The sequence below is a fragment of the Ambystoma mexicanum genome, chromosome 2q (genome assembly GCF_040938575.1).
Source record: "Ambystoma mexicanum isolate Mex_15411 chromosome 2q, UKY_AmexF1_1, whole genome shotgun sequence".
Taxonomy (NCBI): Eukaryota; Metazoa; Chordata; class Amphibia; order Caudata; family Ambystomatidae; genus Ambystoma; species Ambystoma mexicanum.
The window spans coordinates 247065342-247087976 of record NC_090924.1 but is presented as its reverse complement, the minus strand read 5'-3'; the positions used below and the strand labels follow the sequence as shown (position 1 = coordinate 247087976).

General features: G+C 45.5%; 1 protein-coding gene across 1 annotated transcript in view; it reads right to left on the bottom strand.

Moving 5' to 3' along the window:
* Window positions 1–22635, bottom strand: part of ADAP1 (ArfGAP with dual PH domains 1) — a 1143511-nt gene that overhangs the window by 611944 nt on the left and 508932 nt on the right. Inside the window, exon 4 of the mRNA XM_069647219.1 lies at window positions 11237–11319. Coding sequence (XP_069503320.1) covers window positions 11237–11319 — 83 coding nt within the window. The remainder of the gene's footprint in view (window positions 1–11236; window positions 11320–22635) is intronic.

Below are 22635 nucleotides of genomic sequence, written 5' to 3'. Positions count from 1 at the left end.
GGCCCAGAATTCACTTTCCAGAGATCCAAGGTAGATACAGTCAAACAAAAAGGTGCCTCTTCCAGGTCTCAAAATATGACCACAGCTGCTATGGAACATACTTTGAGAAGTGCTCTGTCACACAGGTTGGCCTCACCAATGCAAATAAAAAGTTACAATATCAGAAACCCTCTGGAAGAACACGTATCTCTGCTGCAGGCAGCCACAGTCTCCCTGGACTCGAGACAATCTCCCATGCTTAAAAACATCGCGCGCGCGCACACATACACACACATCCCCACCACCCCCCACCCCCGGGTAGTCTCATAGTGCTTAGGTGCAATTTCCTGCCATCCTACAGAAAGAAGTATAGCAGCTGCAGAAGTAGCGCCACAAAGGCTAAAGCCAATCTTTCAGGATGCCCGTGGTCACAGGCTAGAATTTGAGCACAGTGTCTACGTACAAGATGTTTAATTGTTTTTGCTGTCAGGGCCATTTTAAGGCATTTTTGGGGCCCAGGGTAGAGACAACTTTGGGGCCCCTTAGACCCAACTAAATCAAGGCATCCAGAATCTCTGGTCATGTATATGCAAGGGTACTCCCTTAAAGTCTCCTTGACACTCCCTCCTTATGGGAATCAGAACAATAAACAAGTAGCCTCTCAAGGGCAACCTTAGCCGTTCATGACCAGGCTGCATGTGTTCCCACACACATACCAGGCTCTATTTAACATTATTATCCGGCACGGGTCAACCAGAATGTAACGAACATTCTGATTGGCCCTCGCCGGGGCTTTACCCGACTGCGAATCCCTTGGCCGGGATAAATTGCCATTGTTCCCGGCGGGGGGTATGGCAGCCCCTCGTTCAATGAGGAGGCTCAAAACGGGGCAATCCCCGCTCCGAGCCTCTACACGGCTGGAGGCTGCCATCCTCTCCCACCGGGGATTCAGGTAAGTGTTTTCTTTTTTCCCTCACCCCTCCCCTGCAAACAATCCCCTCCCTGCCCTCCCAACCCACTTACCTTCTTATTACTCCTTTTTCAGGAGCGAAACGTACTGGGAACACTTCTGTTCCCAGTGCGTCCACTTCCGGTGGCCGCCCTTCCCCGGCGGCCATTTTCTTTGACATTGTTTTTTTGTTTTCTTGCAGCGTTTCGGACCAGAAAGAATGCTATTAGTACCCCGGTCTTGCTTTGCTCGGGCTTACAACTATGGGCTCTGGGGCATTACCTGACTCAGTAATGCCCCTGCGGCTCGGGACTTATTGCTTAAATAGCAGCTATGAGGAAGACATGTATTGCTGCAGGACACGGCCCAGTATCTGTATGAGAAAGGAACACATACCCCAGCAGAGAATGAGAACTCGGATTAGCAGCCTTGCAGATTATAAAAGTGCTCAAGTATGGACACAAGAGACAGACTGGAAGCAGCAAGAACAGTAAACATACCACAGCATAGACAGCGGATGCAGATTGGCAGCTACAAGAAAGATGCACCTATCACGACTCGCACTTAGCTTAGCAGAGGGCCAGGTTTTTCAAGTGGTATTGCTGTTAGCGTTTGCCTTAGATCTTACTTTGAAACTAAGTCCTTTATTTCTATTCTCTCTCTGATTTCACTATATTCAGAGACCGTCTATCACTGGGTTTCTGTTCACTTGTATTTCTACCCTCCTCATTTTTCTCCACTCCTTTATCTTCAACAACAGGGTTGGAAGACGATTTAATTATTCCCTATTTTTGTTTATACTTTGTGTTCAACATACCCAAACCCTTTGTTTGTACTTTTTCCATGTAACTTGGTATGTGCAAGTATTATAATAATAATTATATATTTAAAATGTCATGGCATATGTGGTGTTTATTTACATGAATCATGCATTAATATGATTGAGTTTGGGGCAAGATTTGGCACACGAGTCCCGGCCAAAAGGTACTTTACTCATTTAACAAATGTGTAAGGCTAATAGTACTAGTTCTCTTGCAGCAATTGGTTGTGTTTTGTGTTATTTAGTACCTTAGGTGCCCAGCTGCCCAAAAAAACTCCCCCCAAAGGGCACCCCAACTCCTCTTTTGTTAAAGTATTGCTGTTAGTGAGCAAATAAGCACATTACTTTGTGGTGTTCGATATATCAATGGTCACTATTGTTATATTTAATTAATTTTATTTATTCATTACGCACCGCAGCCCACAGGCATCAGGGCGCACAAAAACACCATTGACACATCATAACAGGACATAGGCAAGTTTTTTTTTCAGTTGAACAAGATAGTTTCAAGACGTTTTACGGAAAGTGAGCAAGTTCTTTTCCTTACGTAGTTCAGCTGGAAGATTATTCCAGGCTGTTACCGACTGGGCAGGGAAAGAACGACCACCCCCTCTCACACGTTTGACTTTAGGGCAGGTTAAATACATGGTGTCACATAACCAGATAGAACTTACCATGGTGTGTTGGACCAATCCCACTCTAAGATACGTGTGGGCAGACCCATAAAGGCATTTACGGGTCAAAGTTATAAATATCAAAAGTGTTAATTTGAAACTAATTCTAGCTGCTACGGCAGCCAATGAAGTTCTTTTCTCTGAAGGGAGATATGTTCTCTCTTTAGCACATTCCTAATGATGCGGACTGCATCATTCTGCAGAATGTGAAGCTTACTAATGCAATTTCTACTGGCACAGCTCAAGAGCGCAGTGCAATAGTATAATCTTGGCATGATTGTGTCCCTCACCAAGGTTCCACAATAGATAGGGCTTAACCAACCGGAGGAGCCTCAAATGATATTGTGCCCTTTTAATGGTACTGTCGACATGTGCGTCTGCACCAAGCGAGGACTCAAAAACAACCCCAAGGGTTTTCACTTTATCCAGTACCTTGATGTCATGATCTTCTATGAGAAGACTTGAGTACTGAAGATGTAATTTAGCCCTTGCTTGGGGAGAGCCAAATATATGGAGCTCAGTTTTGGAGCTACTGAGACATAACCAGTTTGCTGACATCCACACATGTACGGGAGATCTTATTCACATCACTAATATAAGTGGCAATCCGTTCAATCAGAAGCTGAGTATCATCAGCATAATTTGTAAACTGGGTTCCCATATTCTCCAAAAGATTGCACAGAGGTCGAATGTAGAGATTAAAGAGTGCCGGCAAAAGGCATGCGCCCTGAGACACTCTGCACATGAATAAGACCTGATCTGAGACAGCATTGCCCCAGCCGACCTTTGACTTTCTGTTAACTAGAAAGGAACTGATCCAATCAATGGCTTCTCTGGAGCAGCCTCCAATCTCAAAGAGAGTTTTCAGGAGCTTTTTATGATCTAGAAGATCCAAGGCTGCCGATACGTCAAGGCACATCAGCAGCCCCGTCTTACTTTTGTTGACAACACCCAGCATTTGGGTCTGCAGATCCAGCAGTGCACTGTCGGTGCCATGACTGGATCGGAAGCCTGATTGTCTTGGATGCTAAATGTTGGATTGATGCAGGTGTCCCTGGAATTTCATTGTAATGATCTTGTCTACAATTTTCAATAAAAATGGGACATTAGTTATAGGTCCCAAATTACTAAATACCTTCGGATCTTGACCAGGCTTACTTTTTAGCAAGGGGGTAACTACAATGTTTTTACCAATATCTGGAACAATGTTGTGGCTAAAAGTCGCATTGGTAAAACATGAGAGGAATGGGGCAAAAAATTATCACATCCCCCTGTGCATCTTTTTAAGAACATTCTCCATTTCAAATACGGAAATGGGTTTGAACTTAGAAACTGGTTGAAATGTGCTTCTCAAGGGTCTAAAACATTAGGCTGGGTATCAGGAACCAAACTATTAGCAATCTTTGTGTGGGCTCATTCAATATTGGTGTTGAATACCTTTTCAACTTCAGTGCAATCCTTCTTGGTAGTCACGAATAATTGCATCTGTAAATTATGTTTTTCCAGTTTTTTGAGAATTTCGAACAGTTTTTTATGTATTGTTCCCGTAGTTCTCAATTTGGGTATCAAAGTCATGCTTCTTGGTCTAAAATATCTCTTTTCTATATATTTTTTCTAAAGATTTTCACATCATCCTGTTTTCGTCAATTTAATTCTTTGCCCAAATTCGCTCTGCTCGTCTTTTATATTGTTTCAATGTAGTCAGGGTTGATGTAAACCAAGTCTGATGGTTTGATCTTTCTCGAATTATCTTCAATTTCACGGGGACCACCTGGTCTAGTAATTCAGTCAAATATTTTTCGCAACAAGTTGCTAAAACAAGGAGAGGATCAGAATCTTCAGTAGAACCCATAAGCCTATTCATACAATCTCCCAGATCCACTAGTATCACTTTATTTAAATTTCTGCTCCTAACGTTTTTTAATGCATTCTTTTCCTGTCCTTACCAGGTAGCGTAAGTTGGAAACTAACGGAATAGTGGTCGGACCAGATACAAGGACTGGTACTCATAGGACTAAGATGTAGATTCTTAGATACCACCCAGTCGAAAAGGGTACCCTTGTTATGGGTCGGTTCTCCATTGTGAATAGTAGCTTCTATATGTGTAAGAAATTGCTTCAAAAATATAGCTTCAGTGTCCAAAATGTTTCCCAGTCAACTGTTGAAGTCTCCCAAAACAAGCAAATAACAATTTGGCCTGTTTAGGCTGGTTATTCAGTAAAGGTAGTTATTTCGTTAAGGGGCAGGTATAACAAGATAATATTGACACAATTGTTAGGGGAGGGCACAACTTTGAGAAATTTTAATTCACACCCTCCACAAAAAACTAGGGAGTGGAAGAAACAGAGTTCCTGTTTTGCCATGATGGCAACACCCCCTCCGGTAACAGTTTCACGGTTCTGACCATAAAACGTATAACCTCCAGGAGTGGCCAATGCAATATTTGGGCTGCTGGAATCTCTCAAGCAAGGTTCAGTTATACACATAATGTCAATGTGATTATCAAGAACATAGTCGTGATTATCTATTATTCAATAATGTTACTTTAAGAACTTTCCCTCCCATCCGAAGACTATCTTTAATATGAGGAGGCAACTTTCCCACCAAAGAAACATGTTGGGTTGTGCATCGTTATCCCTATCTTTTCCTGAACATGGTTCTATGGGATATACATCGATTCCAGCTAAATGTATCCTATTAAGCTGACTCACGTCTTGTGTGGTCTCTATAGAAGTATTTCTAGGCTGCAGATCTAAATGATTTGTAATGGCTTGTGTCTCCCGACTGGCCTCATTTCTCTTGTACACGAAGCCAGTCGTCTCTGTTGATGAGGCTCCCAAAAACATGTATATCAGGGTTTTGGCTAACTGCATCACGTATCACATCTTGGGTAAAAGATGCAGCTACTCGAGGAGCTAATTGAGAGCTTGCAGTTCGAAAATTGATATATTTTTGCACAATAGCTTCACAGGGTATTTTCTGAGATGCTAATAGTAAAACAAGGTGGGTGTGGGGGCCCATATTATTAGATGATGTATATCCTGGCTAAACAAATTACCAAGCTAGTAGAAGTACAGAGCTACCTTACTTACGACTGCTCCATTCCGTGTATCTGGACAGCAAGTCTGTGTTGCCGTGTAGTACGCGGACATGCACAGACTTGCTTAGCCCTGACACGCCGGTGCTGATGTGCCTGACTGAAGCTGTTAAACGATATATGTGAAGCAACGCTATTGCCAGTCAAACCCGGAATGATGTTTTCTTTAAGAGTATCCTACAAATGGAGGTGACAATTTCTGAAATATTTTACTACTGCCAATTGGGACAGGTATCACACATGAGCTGCCCGGGATCAGACTCTTTAGCTAAGAGGTGAAGCTGGGATTTGAGCCAATTTGCAATTTTTCCGCTTGACCAAACCGTTCTGCATTTTATGTCATAAAGCAAGGTGCACATTTTGTTGAATATTTGACATCCATAAACTTAAATAATGCCCTGTTTTGTAGACCGAACTTGGAAAGTACATGAATCTCATAATAGCCCAACATTCACATACAAAACTTTAAATAAGCCTGTTATGGTAGAGGCGACTGATTTTAGCTTATCTCTTTCCATCAATAAGGGACACATACAAGTACCAGAATACTAATTGATGCAAGCCCAATAAATCTCAACTGGGTCTTTCCATGGCATTGTATTTTAAAGAGTTAAATGCATCCAACACACAGACTTGTGTATTGTTTATTACTCATGATGTGCAGAAGAATTTTTGAAATTGGACAAAAAAAGCAAACCGGTTTTGTGACCGATAAGCAGACCTACAAATAGTCTTGACTCGGGCCTGTGGCATTGGGATGTCTCTTTTCTGTCTTGGACCTCTTCCACTCAAATGGCCTACATAAAAGAAAAGAGCTGGGAATGTCCTAATTAATTACACCAGAATGTGAGAGGGCAGACATTTTCACAGAACACCACACACTAATATACAGTTTGCTAAAATGGTTTGTCCACGATCACTGTGTTGTCTGGTGGTAAAGCCAGTTTAAGAATTGCAACACAAGGAGGGTAAAGGTTCTGGATAGAATGCATTCCTAAACCACTTTGTGCAGGATAACCACAATAAGTCTGAGTATTAACAATTAGTGAAGAATGGTGAAATATTGAGTCTCGGCCAAAACGTGTTTTGACCTTTCCAGGTATTTTTCAAGGCTAAATAGACGACTTAAGCAAAATATTCCAAACTATCAATCCCCATACTGGTAAAACGTATAAAATCTAGGCCAGTCAGTTGACGTCCAACTAGTTCGAAAATGAGGTTTGATTGAAACAGCAATTCTGAAATAGGCCTATTTGCATCAAATTCATTAAAATTAACTTCCAAATTGATTAGGCTCAGCAAAGCCCCAGCAGGCCTACATGAGGTTCCACCTGCACCAGGACCATGTTGAATGCCATTTATGCCCACTGGGGCTGTGCTGAGCCTAATCAACTGAGCAAGTAATTGTAATTAATTAAATGCAAAGACACCTATTTTAAATTTGCTGTTTCAATCAAACGTCATTTTGGAACTAGTAGGACTTCAACTGACTGACCTAGATTTTGGAAGTTTTACCAGTATGGGGATTGATTGTTTGGAGTATTTTCATTCGCTGCCTATTTAGCCTTGAAAAAATCCGCAAAGGTTGAAACTCATGTTGGCTGAGACACAATTTGTTAATTGGTACACAGCAATAAACCTTTCTTCACTAATTGTTAATACTCAGACTTATTGTGTTCCTCTTACACAAAGTGGTTTAGGAGCACATGCTGGACAGGACCTTTGTCCTCCTTGTGTTATTGTTTGTATCGAGTGGGCGTTGACACATTGTGTTCAGACCCGTGCTGCCCAATCAAATTATAGGTTACGTTTCACAATTCAATTATATTTGATGATATGGGGTTTCTACGCCTGCAGGAGCCCAATTCCCCTTTGCTGCTTATAATTTAGACATTTTAGGTCCACAGGCCTGAATTTGGCTACCTAAACACCTCGACTGATGAAAACTTTATGCTCTTCATTGGGGATTGCGGCCCAATTATTACAACCCTCTTCAGAAGGCAAAGAGCTCTAGAAATACACAATACTGATTTTGTGTTCATTTTTATAGGTAGTGCAATCTAATGCATGTAGGTTGTTTGGTGGCAAAGAATGTGTAACTATCCCTAACACATGCATGTTTGTAAACCTCAGGCATGTGGAGAGCAGAGCCGGCCTTGCCAGAATTTGGTATGTGATCTGGCATATGAACAGAGGTCTCTGTAACAACTGCTTAACACCCTGAGCTATCTTCTGAAACACAGTGGCGTTCACATCTATCCATATGCATTTCAACCTTTGCAATTGGTCAATATATTGCCCACAACAAGATGAAAATTCTGCAGAAGCTCTACTACATTGAACACAGGAAGCATTACATGATTTATTGATCTGAATGTAATGTACTTGTCAACTTCAACAGCAAGGCAGCAGGTTACAGGCTCACCAGCACACTATAAAATATCCTTTTGTGCTAGTTGTGCTTTAAAAAAAAAAGAATGGGAAAAGATTAATTTGCACCAGACAGCAATTTGGGGACTTAGGGCTTGTGCCCTTTTTCCCTCCCATGAAGAGGTCTATGGTGGTTGGCATTTTCGGCCCAGAGCAGGAGTCTGCAACTTGTGGTTATTCTGATGTTTTGAATTCCAAGTCCCATCATCCCTCACCATTGACTATGGAAGCTAGGGCTAATGGAAGTTGTAGTCCAAAACCTCTGGGGGACTAAGGGATGTTTGATCCCTCGGATAGACCAGGTGGGTGTTTCCATTTCTTGCAATAGTAGGTGGATGTCAGTTTCTTCCTGAATTACTTTAGGTCTTTTGTGCTTCTATTTGGAGGGAAAGTGAGTTCTAGAGAGTGGGGGCAGGCACTCACCCACCAAAGCAGGCTAACCTGTGTTTGGGGATTGTATACATCATTGTTCTTATATCTTGTTGAATGTGAGTGGGAATCCGCCATCTTGGGGGACTGGAGGTCCTAGGAACAGCAGCAGCACTCTGCGGTCAGGGCAACCTGTGACATCGTAGGCACTCTGGGCTCAGAATCGATTTTTTCAATATGAATGTAAACATGAACCCCAAACCCATTCATTCAACGAACGTGAATTCCAAGGTGAATTGTTCATATCCCCCAGGAGCTATAGAGGTATATGTGGTGGTTGCTGGAAAACTTGCAATTATGAATGCTCTTGTTGTATTCCATCTGAATTTCATGCAGGAAGAGCCTAGTTGTATACAACTCAAGAAACAGTTCTCCAAATAGCCTGAATCCATCAGTAAATTGATTAGCATATTCCAATAAGACGGCTCTTGTGCAAGTGACAAATCTTGACGGTTTGAATTGCGCCAATAGAAATCAGACTCCTTCGTAGACCATGGCCTTGGTACCAGTGAGCATTATATTAGGAAGGGTCTAAGCTACTGGCTGGGATCACTTTGACATTTTGGTCATAAGTGGCACTGTTAACGCAGTCGATCAGGCCTGCGAGTGAAACCCTATAGTGCCATTAGTGACTGCCCTGATCCCGGGCATTCAATACCAGCATCCCTATCATATGGCACCCGCAGGGAATTAATGATGTGTCTACAAGGTCTTTATGCTCCGAATGAAACCGATCGCACGGTAGCTCCTGACTATTCTAGTACCCCCAGCGTACACAGTCAATAACATGACATTGGATTTAAAAAAATCAATTAAGGAGGAAAAGGCGCCATGATTTGCAAGACTCTCAGGAGTGATATCTTTGTCAAAACATTCGTTTATTGGCACGAAATCGGGAGATCTATAATCGATGAATGTAATACATCAAAACTCCCTCATGGCCATGTACGGTGTATGATTCATAAAGAGGTAGCGAGAAGACGGTGCAGTATGCACATGATACGTGGATAATTACAGAAGTGGTTATGTCTGCGGCGCGCGACATGCACACTGCGTTCCCTGCCACAGCCTTACTCGAACTAGCACTGAGTTGATCACAGACCGTTCTATTTGCATGGAAGTTAGACACATGAATCTGTATTTGAGGTACAATTTTTCCAGTGATTTCTACTCGCAAACGGGAAAACAAATCAATTTTCAAAGAGGTTCACGTCTCCCCAAGCCAGGTGTTGAAATTGCAACACAGCACAAGTGACAAAGGCAGATGAGAACCAAAGTAACAGCTTGTAGTTTCTCTGATTGCGATTGCTTCAGTGCCGTCATGGATAAAACTTGGTGCGAAATGGGGAAAATGCAAAGGATCCTAGGAAGGCCATTCGATCAACGCGGATCAATGAAATGCCAAAGGAGGCACCCTTTCTTGCAGGTGTCTCCCAAGTCCGGTCCCCAAAAGCCAAGTCCACCCCATGTTTTCTGGATAGCCAGACAAAGTTCATTGAATACAATGCATCCAAATCGAAATTCGTTACATAGTCAGTGGTCATTTGGAAAACACGGTGCGGCAGGGTTCTCCGGGACCGGACTTGCAGGCCCCTGTAGATTGGTATGGTTTAATACAGTGCTTCAGTGCCATTGCCCATGTCATGCCACATGGCATGACAGAAGGCCACTGTGGGGGCAATGCTTAGTCAAAGAAACAGTGGGCACATCTCATCATCACCCGATCACATAAAGAAACCCCTTAATAAAGACTCAAATGGTCCATGCCGATCGTGCATAGACAGTATCACATCACATGTGCATTGCAGGTGGAAGAACACATCAAGTGCAAAAGTCTGAGCGTCCCAAAACACCTTCTTTAAAATAAACATGTACTGAATACAAACCATGGTGTCCTGTTAAACTGAGGTCGTGGGGAGAAGTAAATACAAGCAGTGGTATAACCTAAACACCTTTATTCATTCTGAAGAGCTATTTCTATTGGAAACACAAGCTGCCCTCAACCGAAGTGTGTGGGCCAATAGTTGTTCGTCGTGGCCCTGTGACCCAAATCACACACAGCTGCATCTCTCTCCTGCCACAAGTGGTACTTCTCCTCGCTGCCAATGATCGACGCACACCAGGTTGGAGAAGATGTCACAAGAATTGAACATTCCGTAATCCTTTGGATACAGTTCTCAAAGAGAAACTTAGCAGTTAGCTTCAGAGTCAGTTTAACCCTGCCCAGAGATCTATATACTCTTCTAGAGCACTGGTCTGCAATCACTGGCTACCCAGATGTTGTGAACTACAACTCCCATCCATCCTACAACTTCCAACAGCCCTAGCCAGCACAGTCAATGGTGAGAGATCACAGACCAAAACAACTGTTGAGCCTCGAAATGCATGATCCCATCCTCGTGCATGCTATCAAAACAGATGTACGTTGGAACATCAAATAGACATTTTCGCAGCTTTTTTGTAAAAATGTGGGAGGAGACCACTGCACCCCTGCTCCCCACTTTAAATATTTCCCTTACTCCACCAAACCCCTATATTTTTTTTAAATGGCCCCCAAATTGTTGCAATTATAGCAAAAAAGCTGCGATCATTTTTCCATTCGATGTTTTCCTTTCGAGTTTTTCTGGGAATACCATCAGAACAGAAGGATGCATGCATTCGCCCACATTCTGCATGGAGCAGCATGTGCATGCCGGCACATATTGTCCTATTGAGATAGGAAGTGAATGCACCTGCCCATACAGTACAGCAAAGCCCAACACATATATATATAGACCAAGGTTGGCGGTCATTGTGTTAAGAAAAGCAGGCAGCTGTGCAGGAAACCGAGCCTGCCAAAAAAAGGGACAATCAACTACCTGCCGAATACGGCTCCTGCTTCTCGATGTAAATGAACTCCTTGCGCTCATACTTGGCACGGATCCACTGTTCCCGCAGCACCCTGGAAAAGAGACAAATGACACGGGTTCTAGGATCAGGCAGGACGTTACCAGCATTCACACAAGCTTAGAAATAGCACACAGGTCCCCATTGGCCTACATGGCAATGCTAGTGTGGTGGGTACTGTTGGATGAGTTAGTGCACCGTGCACCTGGTAGCTTTGGCCATGGTATTGATCCAACATGAATTAGAACACACTACTTATTTTCTTTCGTGGTACAGTTTGTCATCAAAATAAACCAATTGCCATTTGTGATTGTGCAGGGGCCTTTTCCATGTCCCAGTATGGCCCTTTCTTGTCTTTCCGCTGCATACATGTGCAGCTTACCATGCACTTCTCCACTGATGAGGAGGGGCCCCGACTGTTGTCTATCAAGTACATTAATCAAGTTTTATGAAGAACCACATACACTTGAAAAGCTTAAGACAATCTGGGAAGCCCCACAGCACCCACTTATTAGCAGCAAGTTATAGCACCTTGGGGGCACGATAAATAATGACATTGAACCAGTGCTGGAAATGGAAAACCAGTACCCTGGGAACCCACAGCCTGTGTGGGTGGGGAGAAGAGTGGCCAGGGTGATATAGGGATGGGGCAAGGGGCCGTGCCATGTAAGGAAAATTATAGGCTTGGACTAAAATACTTTGATTTATAGAGAAGGATGACATCATAAAGCAACCTGACAATATATATGGAATATTAATGCAATTGTATTTTCCCCTTCCTAAATTGAAGCCTACAAATGCAAGTATGGAAAGAAATGGGAACCTTAATAATTCTTAATAACCTTATTAATTCTTAATAATTACAACTTTACTATCAAGACCTAAAGAAACACTGTGAAAAACATGCTTTACATCATCCTCTAGATGTAGTCATTATGCAAACATAATTCCGCTTTATTTGCCCTTTCAATACCAAATCACCAAACAGTCCCACTTCTTAGGGGACTTGCGGCAGACCATAGCCACACCCAGTTACCCACTCACTGCGGTGTTGGCAGCCATCTTATGGTAACTACTTCCCGTTTTGAATGCTCTGCGGAAATAGGAAATGTGACAGACCCCAGTCCCAAGGAGCTCCGAGTGCTGCCCCATTTCTTCTATGTACTCATCCACCACCCATTGTCTAGTCCTACTTCCTTTCATGTGACCCACCCCCTGCCTGCTATTGGTCTACTCCTGCATTCTTCCATGTGACCCATCCCTTGCCTGCTATTGGTCTATTCCTGCTTCCTTCCATGTGACCCATTCCTTGCCTGCTATTGGTCTAATACTGCTTCCTTCCAAGTGAGCAATGTCTTGCTCAGCATTTTTCCACATGACCCATTTCTTGGTATATTACTGCTGACTGCCACCCGACTCATCCACCACCCATTGGTCTATTCCTGGTTCCTTCCATATGACCCATTTCTTGCCCACTGCAGTACTCCTGCTATCTTCAAGTTGAGTAAGCTCTTGCTCCATTCTCCATTTCCACTTTATTCTTCATTGGTATCTCTTGCTCCATGTTGTATCCCTTCTTCCTACTGCGTGGTCCATCTCTTTCTTTGCTTTCTGTATCTTCTCTCATTCGCCTTAGCCATCACTTGACCCTTGACTCTGTACCTCACCAATGTGCGAGCTGACTCATGCAACATTTAATTTCAACTTTGGAATTACAATATTCTTGCTTTGCTACCTCTCTTAATTCCAAGTGGGACATATACATTGAAGAGTCACTCTTCTTTCCAGTCACTGTTTCCCTTAGGTTCTATTCAAATTATCTTCCCAAGATAGGAATACTCTTCCGTAGCTCGCCCCAGGTAATGGCCCAGCAAGGCTAGATCCGTCACCAAGGGAGCAGTAGTATTAGAGGTCCCCTGAGAAGTGCCCTATACGCGGCTGCACGCCTCATCAAGGCTCCTACGCACATACGACCACATCACCAGGCCCTCATCGACCTTCACTGGCTCCCACTGCACGCACAAATCACCTTCACGTTTTGCTGCATCATCTATAAGGCAGTCACCCTCAAGTCACCCAGCTACCTCACACAGAAATTCAGCATCACCGGCGGACAGCGCACCGCCAGAAGCCAGGACACGTGAGGTCTTGAAATCCGCCGCTGCAAAAAGGAAAGGACCAGAAACAAGCCTTCTCTGCCTAAGCCCCAAGACTATGGATCCTCCTCCCCATCAGCATCAGACTCACCCCCACGCTCCTACAATTCAGAAAAGAACTCAAGACCCACCTCTTTGAGGAGTCTCTCCTCCTCAACACCTAGGCCATCACGTAGCCCCTCACGCCACCTGACTCGCTAGACACCACCCACCCCTATCTTCCCCACCACCCGGTACAGCTATACCCCTCCTCTGTGTCCCTCTGTATCCCACCCCTGCTGTAGATCTGTTTTGATGTTACCTCTGAAAAGCCCTCCATTATGCATCTGCAATGTTGTATACCTCTGTAAAGTGCTCTGTTGCTTCTCAATGCTAGGTTTGCAATCAATAACTACAATAATAATAATAATAATAATAATAATAATAATAATAATAATAATAATAATAATAATAATAATAATAATCATAGTAATTTTTGGCATTTGTTCCATGTCACAAATGTACTGGGTGCTATTCATTCTTTAGATTCAGTTAGGAAGTGCATTCATAATTAAGCAACATTTAAAACAAAGTACAAACAAAATGGCTACCGTGGAAAGAGCAAAGGGAGCACTATGAAGAGCCCTTTTTTATTTTCCATGGGGCTCACGCAGCGAAAAAGGCAGAGCGGCAGAGAAAGAGGAAAAGAGGAGCGCAAAGTTCAATTGAGGCTGTAACTGTCTAAAATCGCAAAACATGGTTGCTGTTCCAGCAACTAAGGCCTGTGTTCTGAGCTTCCTGATTAGCAGAGACAGCCGCCACTGGTGCTGATGAAAAAAACCTTCTCTCGCCCAATGCTCTGCTCTTTTCCCAGACTCTTCTCCCCCCTGTGCTTTTTTCTCCCTCCCTGCTTTATCCATCTTCCACTGTCATCTGTAGGAGGTGCTCAGCTGTTAGTATGCTCTTACTCCAATCAGCTTCTAGTGTTTCCTGATGTAGACATCTTTTCTCAAATGATTTGTTCCCCTCAAGTCCTTCAGAGTCACATGTATCGACTCTTCTGAAACCCCAAGTTCCTCTTTCCACATAATCTCGCCATCATGGCCCATCCTCCTCTGGTGCTTTCTATCCTCTCTGGTTCTCGTTCCTTCCTACTTCCTGAATATACTGTTCCTCTCAATGTGTGGTCTCCTGACCTGCATTTTGAAGTGTATCCTCCATACACCCTTGTTCGATTCCCTCTCCTTCACCTTTTTTTGCCCTAGTCTCCTACAGAAGCACCTTCACTTTTGGTCTACCCTCTGCCCAGCTCCCTGAATGATTGCCCTTGATGTTCTTAGCCTCTTCCCCAGCCAGCCTGCTCAGACTCCTCTTTCTATGGTTCTTGGCGTCTTTCTTCTTCACATAGCACACGTCTCTTGTCTCGGTTGATCTTGTGCTTGACCATTCTAGCTTTCCTTACTTTTTTTTGTGTGTTTACATTGACATGTTACCTTTTGATTGTTTCACTCATCTCTTTCCACGTTCTGACTTCCCTTCTAATTGCGACCTTGTGTACTCTCCGATGTCGTTTAATCTCCTTCCACTTTAACCATGATATCCTTACTGGCTTGAGTGCTTCCAAATGTCTAGGCCCCTCTTGTTGCTTTTTCTCTTATTGCGGTCCCTCCTATTTTACATTGTGTTATGCCTCGTTTTCGTTTGGCCCTGTCTGTGTTTATTTTTCGCTGCCAGAATGTATCTTTTTGATCTCTTTGCCTCTTGTCTATTTGTCATTATTCTCTGCATTTATTTCTTATGCCATTGTCTTGAGACTAACTCACTTCTACCTTTCTGCTTTTGCTTCTCCTGCCCGCACATGTACCAGTGCCTTCCCTTTGCATCTCTACTTCTGGCTCCCTGCCTCGCCTGTCTGTCTCGGTTCCTTATACTTCTTCTCCGTCCTGCCTCTGACCAATCCTGCCTACATTTCTTCCCAGTGTTTTCTCACAGGAGCAGCCCGTGCACTCACAGGGTCATGAGGGAAGTCTGCCTGCCCCGGGGGATAGACCGACATACCCGTCACCAAAGTCCATGTACCGCGTGCGTGAGGCGGTCTGGGGTTGAAAAGTAGTATTGACCAGTCAAGTGCATGGGTGTAGTGCGGGCCGAACAGAGCGACCCTGCTATGCCCCTTGATGGGCCGCCCTTGTGCCAGATCGGTCGAGCCCAGAAGAGAAGTCCTTCCGGGTCGCATATACCAGGTGCAGCCCAGGAGGTGAAGTGGGGACCAGCCGCTGCAAGCCAAGCCTGACCTCGGCTTTCCCGGGGCAGTGAAGAAAAGTCCAGGGTGCCTTCATCCTGCCAGCCTGGGTGAAGAGGCTATGACATGCCAGCCATGGCCCCTATGAGTGCACGGGCCACCACCTGTGCCGCACTGACATAGGAGAAGTATAGAAGGGAACCGGCAGCCATCTTATGCACTGCAGGTGCGACAGTGAATGACACTGGTTACCTCATGACAAAGAAAATGCTGGCTGAAGAAACAACGCATCGTGGGGTGCGGCGTTGATGTGGGTGGCCCCCCAGGGTATGAGGACCGCTGAAAAATACTAAATGTGCGGCAGGGGTAGCAATGGCAGGGGCCCTCTCCAGAGCCTGGGATCAAAGAATGTCAAGTGTGCCATGGGGCGTGGCGGTGAGTGTGACAGCCCCCGAGGGCACGGGGCAGCCTCGAAGTTCAACATGTGCAGTGGTTAATAGGCGGCCCGGGTGACCGATGTGGCTTCTTGAACATGCCTTTATTTGGAAAGTCAGTGCCTGGGGAGACCCCATCTAGACCCCCATATCAATGAAACATGAAGGAGGTACTGAAAAGGGGTGGCTGACTGAAGCAGCCCCCCCATGTGAGGTAATATATATAAATATATATATATACATATATAAGTATATGTGTGCCATTGTTTGTGATATAGTATTATGAATATTTAGGGACAGAACCACCCACTCAGGCCATCTCCTGGCCATTCCTCACAGTGCATGGTGCCATGTAGGAAATAGGGGTCAGTTCCATCAGTTTCACCCTCAGGGCCTACTTCTGACCCTGCTAAGGGAGGTTGGGCTGGTGGGACAGACCCGTAAGAGGGAAATCATGCCAGGGGAACTGAGAAGAAGGGTTTTAGGGTGGGTAAGGCTCAGTTATTATGCTGTGTTTTTTTATACATAAAAAAAGGGGTCTCCATTGTGAGCCCTAAAAAAACACATTGGGCTCTGTGCCACGCGTGAAGGTAGAAGGTAAGGACTCATGGCAGAGCCCATGTATTGCTGTTAACATCTTTTTTTAATTGAAGGCTGTGCAGCACCCCTTCCTATCCAGCTGATCTGGGGGTGCATGGGGGTGGTTAGTTCTTGTGTGATCTGCCCATGGTCTGGGGTGAGGGAAGTGTAGCCTCTTGCACTGGACCAGGGCCACAAAAGCAGGTGCTATATTGGAGGCAATGCTGAGAAGGGCTAGACAGAGCAATCCATTTCTAGCGTTGCTGGGATTGGCCTTCCCAGGCATGGGAATTACCCAAAGGAGGAGTAATGTAGCCCTTGGCCGAAACGGGGCCCACCTACGTAGGGCTACACACTTGTCCCCCGAGGGAAATATAGAAATAAAGAGACAGACAACAGGGTCTAGTGAGAAAATTATTTTATTTAATGTTGAATGTTTTTCTGTGTGCTATTGCATGGACTGTAACATCCAGCCCACCATCGGGCTGGATACAATGTAGAAACAAGGGGACAAAGCAAAGAACAGAGCTCCCCTGAGCAGGAGTGGGCTGGAAAGGGGAGAGTGAACATTCTAAAGAAAGGCCATTGCAGGGAGAACTTTGGGGGAAGAGGAAAAGAAAGGAGGCAGCACACCTCAGCTCTCTGGCCTCAAGCGGCCCCCAAGGGGCTAATGTCTTATTGGAACTGAGCCGCGTATGCCAGGTACATCCCGGCATCTTGTGGGCTATATGCCCAGTGCAGCCCAGGCACTCATGTGTCCCAAGGGCTAGACCGAACGTGCCTCCCACAAAAGGCTCTGGATAGTGTGCATGGAGCGGTCCAGGGTAAAAAGGAGAGTTGCCTAGTCCGAGCCACGTGTGCGGGCAGCCCGAACTGCCGGACCCACCCATGCCCCATGGTGGCCCACCTCGGGCCAGGAGGTCAGTCTTCCTGGGCTGCTTATGTCAGTTATAGCCCTGGAAGTGAAGCCGAGCCCAGCTTCTGTACGTTCATTCATGAAGGGTAGTCTTGGGCCATTGCGTCCCAGCGGCCTGGGCGAAGATATTCCAGCCACTGTAAGACTACCACGACATCGGCAGGTGGGCAGTGAAGAACAATTCCCAGGCCGTACCCCACATGGCCCAGGTGAAGAGTGGAGCTCTGGCATGCCATCTGGAGCCTCTCCCCCACCCCCGGGGTTGCACCGATGAAAGAGAAGAATGGGGCAGGCCCGAGCCGAACTCAGGACCTGTGAGTGTGGTGATGAATGACGGCGGTGTCCCCATGACAACGGGGATTCTGCCTGAAGAAACAATGTGCCACAGGGCACGGTGGTGCTGCGTGGACCCACCAGGGCATGGGGGGTTGCTAAAGTATACCAAAGGCACTACTGGCGAGGTAGTGATGCACCCAACCCCCCAGAGTATGAGGGCCACCAAAGAATGTCAAGGGCACTGTCGGGAGTGACAGTGAGTGCACCAGCCCCCAGAGTACAGGGCTGCTGTGAAGATCAACAGAGGCGCGGCAGTCATGGCAGTGTGTAGGCACCCCATGTGGGGTACGGGCCGCCTGACGAAACCGTTATTTAGAATTTCAGTGCCTGGGCATGCACCCTCTAGACCCCATCCACCATGCCAAGGACCCATGAAGGAGGTACTGAAAAGGGGTGGCTGACTGCAGTAGCCATCCCATGTAACATAATATACGTGTGTCATTTGTGCTATATTGTAATGTTTATTTATATGTGTATATTTATAGTTATAGTTTTTTATAGCTAAAGTTCCTATGAGTGTAGTGCATGGTATTAATTAAGATGGGAATGTATAAAGATTTATGTAAAAGGTCGGGTAAAGTAATCTATACATGTTGAGTTAAGTGGCGGCCTGCCAACGGCTGCCTAGGTACATAACCACCCACTGTGACAATCTCCTGGCCATTGCTCACAGTGGGCGGTGCCAGGCATGAAACAAGCGGCCGTTCCATCAGTCAGTTCTACACTTAGGGTCTATCTTTGACCCCTCTAGGGGACGGTGGGCTGAGGGGGCAGACCCCTTAGAGGGGAAATGCGCCAGGGGAACCAAGAAGAAGGGTTTTAGGGTGGATACGCTATTATGTTGTGCTTTTTATAAATAAAAAGGGGTTTCCATTGGGATCTCTATAACTTCCAAGGTGGTTTCTGTGTCACATGTGAAGTTATAAGGCAAGGAAGAACTCAAGGTGTAGCCCATCTCCTGTTGTTAACATCTTTATTTAATTGAAGGTAGTGCAGTACCCTTTCCTACCCAGCTGCTCTGGGGATGGGTGTGGGATCTGTCCCTGGACTTGGGCGAGGGAAGTGCACCAGGCCAGGGCCTGAAAAGCAAGGACTGTATTAGTAATGATCGCAACACTGTGCTCATAAGCTTCTGTCCACCTTAAATGAACGACTGCTTCAGTAGTCGGCTCCTCTAATTGGTACGTTTTACCTCATATCCAATCAGACTATAGTTTCCCGTGCTGTGGGCCTTTCACTCTTGCATATTTTAGTTACTCCCCCTTAACCCATGTCCAGGCAGCAGCCAGGCCCCCGTCAGGCCTCTTTTTGAAGGTTAAACATATTAGCTTAGGTCAGCAGTTTGCCGTCCTTCCTGCCTTTTGGCCAGTTAAGAGTCTCCCCTTTTAGTTCCCCTCCCAAAGACATTGCTATATATGTGTGGAAGCCCCGTCCAAGTACTCACATTGGATGTTGTACATTCCACATGCAACATTCCAGGGCTGTAACACATCTCTTTTTATTACCGCCTGTCTACAGGCACTTATGAAAGCAGTGATTCCGACCCACTATATCCAATTGGTGCCGTTCTCTTACCAGTCTGCGTATTCATTGTTCATGTGGTCATCTTTCAATGAATGGCTTAAATAAAGTACAGGCTTATTAAGCGAGATGCCAAGGGGTGGTCAATTATGCTTGGAATTTTTTTTTTTTTTTTTTACAAGGAAGACAATCATATGTGTTTCAAATGAATTTCTAACATCCTCATCTTAGCTACCCCGTTGCACATGTTGATATTGATGTGTACACTTAATGCTAACATCCCAAAACATCAAAACGCACTTTCTCTGATACAAACATTATCATCACAGTTCCTGGTCCCTCCCCATCAGTCACACACCTCCTTGACACAATCCGGAATTTCTTTGACCGCGCGCTGCTCACGCTCCAATTCGCTTCTTCTGCTGGAGCTGGTATCCTGAGATCAGGTGTGTTGGCTGCTCCAGAAAGATTCCTTTGTTTCTGCACCTCCTTCTCTGTATTGTAAAGGGCTTTCCCAGAATTCATTTTGGGCCCCTGATGCCAGGCCTGCCTTAGACTCCAGGATGCCAGCTGGGGACCACAATTCTACCCTTTTGTTCTCTGCTTGCATTTGGGAGGTGAGAGCTTCCATTCTAATGTCCAAGGCTGTTACAGATGCTTCTATTTTGAGTGTCTTTTTTAAGGAGGGCTTCCATTGATGTAAAGGGTGCCTTCTCCCCTGTGGTTAGTTCTTCAATTGCAAGCTAGTGTGGCGCTCATCCTCTCCTTCCTTATAACTGCTGGGCTGGCAAGATTTGACTTACGCTGCTTGTGTGGATTTTATCGAGAGATGTTGGATAACGTGCGCCAAGCCTGGCATGACAGGCAAATAGGAAACCTCTGAAAGCTGCAGGCATCAATTGACATAGAAGAGAGACAAAATAATAAATCTCGGGGTGACAAGCAGGGGTGGCATCTAAGTGCTCATAGCACAAAGTCTCAGTCTCACGCCTCAATTGCTAGCAACGGTTTCCACGTCGCGTCCTCTCCTTACGGAGTCTGCTGTATTATCAGGTTTCACGAACCGGTCTGGCATCACAGCCCCCAGCCATGACCTGAGGATGTGTCTGGCCCAATCAATGCCTGCTCCTTGTGGCTGCGACCCTGTCTCTGTGAAATGGTTCCCTTCTAATAACTGGAGTATTGCCCCTTACCGCTTCACCTCTGATTTCGATTCGCCCCAACCACCTTTTCGCCACAGCAGACCGGGACAGCCACGCTCACTTGGATCCCCCCTATCGGCACCTGAAGATATTCTCAGCCAACATCTCTGTCAATCATTGGTGATTGGAGAGGGAGAAGAGCCGGATGCTCCCTGGTGCCGGGGTCCCTCAGAATGCTGCATGTGCCCATTCAGTGTGAGCGGAACCAGCTGCAACACTTTTGCTGTAGCTGCTGGCACTACAGGACCCTTATAGTGGCATCAGGCAGGTCTCAGGAAGAGCCTTAAGTGGAGAGCAAATGAAACGCGCCCACCTTGCCGCTTGCGCGGCATCCTACGATTCCCTATTTTGGCTATATTAGTGCCTTGCCATTATTTTCCATTGCTTTAGCTTCTTACTCTTTTTCAGAATCCACTCTTTGTTGATTGCCATTTACCTTCTGTTCATTTTCAAATGGTCTTGTTATCATCGAGGGCTACTCTTGTTCCAAGATAACAAAAAAATAATGCCTTTGGCAAGTCATGCACGGTCCTTGGGTCGAAACATTGAAATAGTCTTCATCTGAGTCCAAACCTTTCTGTTTGAGAAGAATTTGTAGAATGTTTCCATCTTTCTTTTATGGTTGGCCCAAGAGCGCTTAGAAGTAGTGACTAGTGGCTGTTCAATTTGAAATCACTTGCATCAACATGTTTGCCCCTCCTTCCTTTGTCTTGACCTCCTGCTTTCTTACTCTATCCAATCACTGGGGCATTGTTAACCTTTGCCTCTTCCTGATGTTTCCTTGCCAGGTCTCTTCTGCTCATGGCCAGAAAGTCACCTGATTGGACTTCCTCCTAGCTTTTCTTGCCTCTTTCCACCTTACTGCTTCCCTTCTCATCTTTTTAGTTTCTCCATTTCAACTCTTCCTATCTCATTGAAGCCCAGCTTAGTGCTCTTTCTTTACCTATCCCTACTTTGCCTTTCTCCATGCCATGGCTTCCGACTGCATCCTTTTCCAACTTGCTTCTTCCCTTCGCATGCCTTCACGTCCCACATTTTCCTACCTCACCTCTTCCATCTCACCTCTTTTACATCTCCTTGACCCAATGCTGTTCTGCACAGTCACCTATAGTCAGTGTCACACTGAGGTAGGTGACTGAGAACGTTGCGCACCTGGTCACAGCACCGCTCTGAAAGATGGCTGCCAACCCTTGAGCTTAAACGCAGTGCTTCCTGACTTCCACATCACATACGTTAGATTCGATAATTCAGATAACTCCAGTGGGCGTGGCCTAGGTCTGATATGCACCCATAGATCGGCCATGATCACAAACCTGCTCCCTTTCGCTTGCCCTGGGACCCAGAAGGAGAATGTATGGCTGCTCTAGCAAAAAGAGTAAACTGAGAAAACTCAGGGGTCAAAGTGGGTGGGAACTAAATGGTCTGCATTCCCTTACTTTTTGGGGAAATCTGCCATCGTTCCCAGAACGGCACGCACACATTTTCTTTTTCACTTGTCCTCTACAGGGGATTTGAACCTGAGCACTGCTGGTAAGTGTCCCACGGCACCATGCTATCTCGCAGCTGCGGGACTGCTCTTGTTTATTTGTAAAGACTGCTTGGAACAGAAGCCCATTGCCAAGCCACCACAAAACTCCAGTGGGCAGTGATCTGTGTTTTTCTTCTGCAAGTAATCGTGGGTTGCTGCCGACACAGTGTCTGTATGGGTAAATGGCGGGCTGTGGGGGAGGCAGTGGTGGCTAAAGTCTTGGGCATGTCCCTTAAGAGCTAAAAATGGTGGGTGATTGGAAGTGGTAGGTTGCTTAAGGCTGCATGCCACCGGGGACAATGACAAACTAATGGTGGTCATTTAAATGCATTTTTTCGTTGTGTGTTCGTCAGTCTTGACAGTATGGTTGTACAACACAGCAGTGTGGGGAGTGTGGGGTGGAGTGGAGCAAATGAAGAACCTAGGCATGGGTTTGAATTTAGGGGCGAGTATGGGGTCGGTGGGGAGAGAGGGGTGA